Source organism: Monopterus albus, unplaced genomic scaffold, assembly GCF_001952655.1.
Source record: "Monopterus albus unplaced genomic scaffold, M_albus_1.0 scaffold50.1, whole genome shotgun sequence".
NCBI lineage: Eukaryota > Metazoa > Chordata > Actinopteri > Synbranchiformes > Synbranchidae > Monopterus > Monopterus albus.
Window position 1 is genome coordinate 5,010,843 of NW_018127930.1, and position 4,995 is coordinate 5,015,837.

General features: G+C 39.6%; 1 protein-coding gene across 1 annotated transcript in view; it reads right to left on the reverse strand.

The window, feature by feature from the left end:
* Nucleotides 1-1,051, reverse strand: part of epha5 (EPH receptor A5) — a 54,302-nt gene extending 53,251 nt beyond the window's left edge. Inside the window, exon 1 of the mRNA XM_020601103.1 lies at nucleotides 782-1,051. Within this exon, the coding sequence (XP_020456759.1) occupies nucleotides 782-878 (97 nt within the window). The 5' untranslated portion in view covers nucleotides 879-1,051. The remainder of the gene's footprint in view (nucleotides 1-781) is intronic.
* Between the last annotated feature and the right edge of the window lie 3,944 nt (nucleotides 1,052-4,995).

Sequence of the window (4,995 nt, forward strand, 5' to 3'; positions counted from 1 at the left end):
GCAGGAGGAAATGCAGGTGTGCACTGGTTCAGTTAAGAAGAAAATTGATTTATCATGTACAACCAACTGCAGACATGCATAATTGCACCAATATAAGGAGTGGTGCCAAACTAAACTGTTAATATGTGACAAGCTAAGTAGCATTACAGTAAGTAACCACTGAACTTAGTGGTGGACAGACATGCCAACTGGATTCAGAGGTTACAAGTATTCAGTCCACTTGTTTAAAGACAGAATGACATGACAGACTATACTAAATCAAAATAATCTTAGAAAGGGAATGAAAAGAATGTATTCCCCAGTCTTACAAGAAATAAAAAAGTAGGTAAATTAAAACTCACTCAGCCAAGGAAATGGGGATTCATATTCTGTGTTCTTTTATTTTATACCTTTTATGGTCAGTGTCAACTCGCCAATATGGTGAGAACCTTAAACGTTGCACAGGAAAATATTTAGATTTAGTGATTTTGCCAGCGCACTGTGCGTCTGTCTGCGCCTCCGCCAAATCCTCCAAGGACTGGCTGACTGGAGACGTATGTTCTGTTCAAAGGTCCTTTAGAATGTCATTGTTTTTGGAACACACACTCATTACAACTCTTGAAAGGGGGCACAGCTGTCAAAAAACGGTATGTACCCAAAAGAATATTATAATCGACCTTTTTTTCTGTCAAACGGCGTCGAGAAGCCAGCCCAAATGAGACCAACGGTCTGGACACACAGCGGACCTTTAACCAGTAAGCCCCACTACACATCAGTCTCGTTAACCCTGAGATTGTTTTACCTTCATTTGCTGGGATGCACCACGCTCCGAGCAATGCCAGACTCCAAACCCACGTCCATGCCACCAGCCGAATGTCACTCAACCAGCGAGATTGCATGGCGCATCCAAAAACTCAACCGGTAACACGGGGAGATCTTTCCTAGAGAACTGTAGTTTCGGTCAGCATACAGCGGGATACCGTAATGAAACCATCTGTGTCGGTACGCGTCCACTCAGACATGGAAACTGTTATGCGGAGGGCTGAAGAAGGTACGAGCTGTGGTGCGCTCTGGCTTTCGGGACTACTTTTTCCAAATGATAAAGAAAATAACCCATCGCCCGTTACCACTTTCAAACGCCGGCTAAGCTGCTCGCTGTCACGTTGCATTGCTGCATGAGTGAAACTACATAATGTGGTGAACAGAGCGGGACTTGTTACTGAATAAATGTAATTAAATTAAACGCAATTATACCTCAACATAAAACGTAACCCTCCTATAGGAAGGACATTCTGTACAGAAAAAGGACAGAACACAGGACTTAAATTATACTCAACTAAGAGCAAGGTTACTGAACAGCCTCCCTCTCTGAGTGAGGTGAGAAAACTGTAGATCTCACCTTGCATTAACTAATGAACCACTTCACAGCATTCATCAACACAGCTTTTAAAAACAATATAAAATTTGTTCAATTTTTTTTTATTTCGCAGTTGTACATGTAACTATACAACTTAATCTTTTAAATTTAGTTTCGCCTCCATCCCCAGCACAAAAACACACATACCCTCCACCATTGTGTAGTGTAGTTATATGTGTGTTAAAGTAAAACATTTCCCCCACATATTCTTTCCTTTGAGGATCCTTCTGTATGGTTAAAGAGATAAACCAGTGTTGTATTATTAAATTAATTTAGACATATGGGATTGTGACACTGTAAGATGCCATTTGCCATCTTGTCTTTAATCTCTCTCTCCATTTTTCTCTCATATCTCATCATCTAACACATTATTTTTGGACTATACATACTGTACATCTGTCTCTTTCTTTTGTTCCAGATCTTCCTCTCTCTGTACTTCTCACTTCATTTTTTTCTCACTCTTCCTGTTTTTATTTTCTGTTGCTCCACTTTTTTTGCCTCCTTTTTACTCTCCATGGTGCAATTGGATTATTTGAGGGATTTTGGGTGATCATTCTGTGGCTTATCCTGCTGACACCTCCCACACTGCTTTGCTATGCACAGAGACACAGGCATGTACGATACTTACATTCATGTATTCATTCATCACTCACCAAACAGAGCAGCATGCATTCAAACCTGACATGACACTGACATGACACTGCGACCTTCCATGTCAAACCTAATGATGCACTAATCCCCACCTCCTATTTTTGTCTCAAATTTTACCATGAAATGTTTCCTCTTTTACAGTAAATGATAAAGCAAAGCCAATAACTGTAGGTGTAATGCCAGGGTGGTTGTGCATTGCAGACGTCTAGGGGTCTGATCAGCAGTGACAGCGGGTGTGGAGGTGGTTCTGGGATGCCAGAAGCTGTTGTTGTCTCCTGGAGGTGTCGTCGGTTTAATTCTATAAAGTGTCTGAAGAGGAAAGTGCAAGAAAAATCCACCCCCAAACCTCAAACCACACTCACCACAAGCTATTGGTGACTGTGATACATCTTCTCATTTTATTGTTTGGGAACATATTGTTCTTGTTCCCTTGGGTGTTTGATATACGGATGGAAGAGGTGAGCTGAAATTGAGATACAATATTTCCAAATGAGCTATAATGGAGCTGGAGAGTACTACAGTAGTACTTTGGAGGAAAGTTAGAGAAAAGTAGGAACTTGCTAAGAAAGAGGCTGTGCAGGATGTGGAAAAGGAATTTACCAGAAATTCAAACCATCCTATCTCATCTTAATTCAATAAACATCAGTACCAATTACCTCTAACAGGATGAGTGTAGTCAATAATGTTAGTATTAATACTGTGTTTTGTCAGAAATCCCACTATTTTGCATTTGCAAAACACATTTTGAAATAGAATTCTAGTTTCATGCATCTACATTTTTTCCATGTATTGACATCGTTATGAGCAAAATGTCCTACTCTGTTTATTTTATATCGGTTATTCCTACAATATTCACATGAAAGATCATGTTCATGGAAAGAAAGAAAGAAGGAAAAAATGAAAGAATTGCAGGACTGGTTTTAAAGATTCCTTTTACTATCCAGACCTCCATGCTGTTACTTTTTGTGTTGATCTAATATATTAATAACAAAAAATGAATATATGTCTTTAATCAAACAAATACATAACAAAAAGAATAGTAGATAATGTGATACAAGATGTCAAAATGGGGATGGTACAGAGGAGAAATTATGAACAATTTCTCCCCTTTTTAGTAGTAGAACCTCTCTTTTCACTACAGGATGCAGCACCATATCAAAACCCTTTCCACAACCAATGGTTTGGTGCAATCAGAAGTGATGGTACCTCGGGGGCTCTACAGTCAGCTGTGATTTTGTGTCTGGCCATTCATGACAGTAGGGGAGGGAATGGGACAGCAAGGTCATGGAGGGTCACTTGAGCACACACACATGCGCATGCATGTGTGCCTCTCTTTCAGTCAGTCACACACACACACACAAAGTGTTCACCCTGATCAAGGCCGATGGATGAAAATGTCTGGTGATAGTTAATAGTTTTGAAGAAGAGTTGTACAACATGTTTTGACTGTGGAATAATATAATGAGCCTTTCCACATAACCACAAGTAGCTTAGATGTTTTCATCAGTGCATGTCAATGCTTGTTGATACTTTTGCTAACGGGAAATATTAACAAGCAGGCACAAAATAAGCATAATAGCAAACAATGTTACACCAGCATGACGTTTCTCCAGTTTTTTGTTATCTTCAGATTCTTTCTAATCGCCCAGACCACCCCTTGGGTTTCAAAATGAGTGGTCAACTCCGCTCCACACCCACACACAACACACACACTTCACTGCAGCCCCATTCCCAAAATAATCAGCTTTAGGGGTTGACCAGCTGGCCTCCAATGTTAGGAACTCTGGAATTTTCCCGAAGGTCATGGCATTATGTGGTGAGACTCTGTAACACATGAGGCCTCCAGAGCCATGTCTGCAGTAAATCATATGTTCTTCTTGTAGTTTCCTCTGGTGCATGATGGGTTTACACTATAAAGATTGTGTTCTCTAAGGTAATCATGTCTTATTCTTCTAAATTATTCATTAATTGGCTGCTTATGACAACTGTTTTTGTGATGAAAACAGCTGTGGAGAGCTGAGAGAAAACTGAATTTATAATTTACATTCTGAGATAAATTAAGTGGAAACCAGTTGAACCTAACGCTGCTTTATGGCACTGGAATGAGTTATGTTTAGATAGTGTAGCATAAAGCATAAAAAAATAAATAAATAAAGGTGTTTCAAAGAGGATGATAAACCCTTTTCATGGCAAACATTTTGGCATTTCATGGTAGGAAATCATGTGTCTAATTACTACTATGAATGATGGCTGCGTTCCATTTACATGTCCAAATTCCAGGGCCCCATTGTGCATGCTGACTTACTGGCATGGCTTACGAAAAAAGTGCCATTAAATAATGTTGGTAGTTACAGTACATCCGTATAAAAATGTCTACCATGATAAAAGTGTAATTACAATGTTCACAGATGAGAAGTAAATAAGAGATCATGTCCAGATTGATTTATTAGCAACTGGTTGGTAGAGCTGACTATTGGTCCAGGTGATTTAGAAGACAGTACCATTGTTATTTGTTCAGACCTCATGGTGAAACCACTCTATGTTAAGCCTGATGTTTACTTCTGTGTCAGATGGTTGCATAGCTGTTGCTTTTATGTATGTGTGAATGTTAATATTCTGACTAGGGGTGCTCCAACAGCACAGTACAGAAAACATAGAAGAAGTCAGGAAATTGACATGCTAAAGATTTTGAGCCAGGCTCAAAGCTGTTCTGACTTTTGTCCTAGGACTGGTATTATGCCACTTTATTAAGTGTTGATATTTTTGTAAGCATTGAGATTGAGAATAGGTGGCCAGTCTAGCCAAGTAATGCCAATTCAGACGTTTTCTCTGACATTTTCAAAGATGTGAGACCTGCTAGTGGACCAATTAGCAGGCAGCCATGTCTCAATCAGAGCAGAGTTGGATCAACCAATCTGTGTGCAGGACAAACAGCTCTGCACAACACG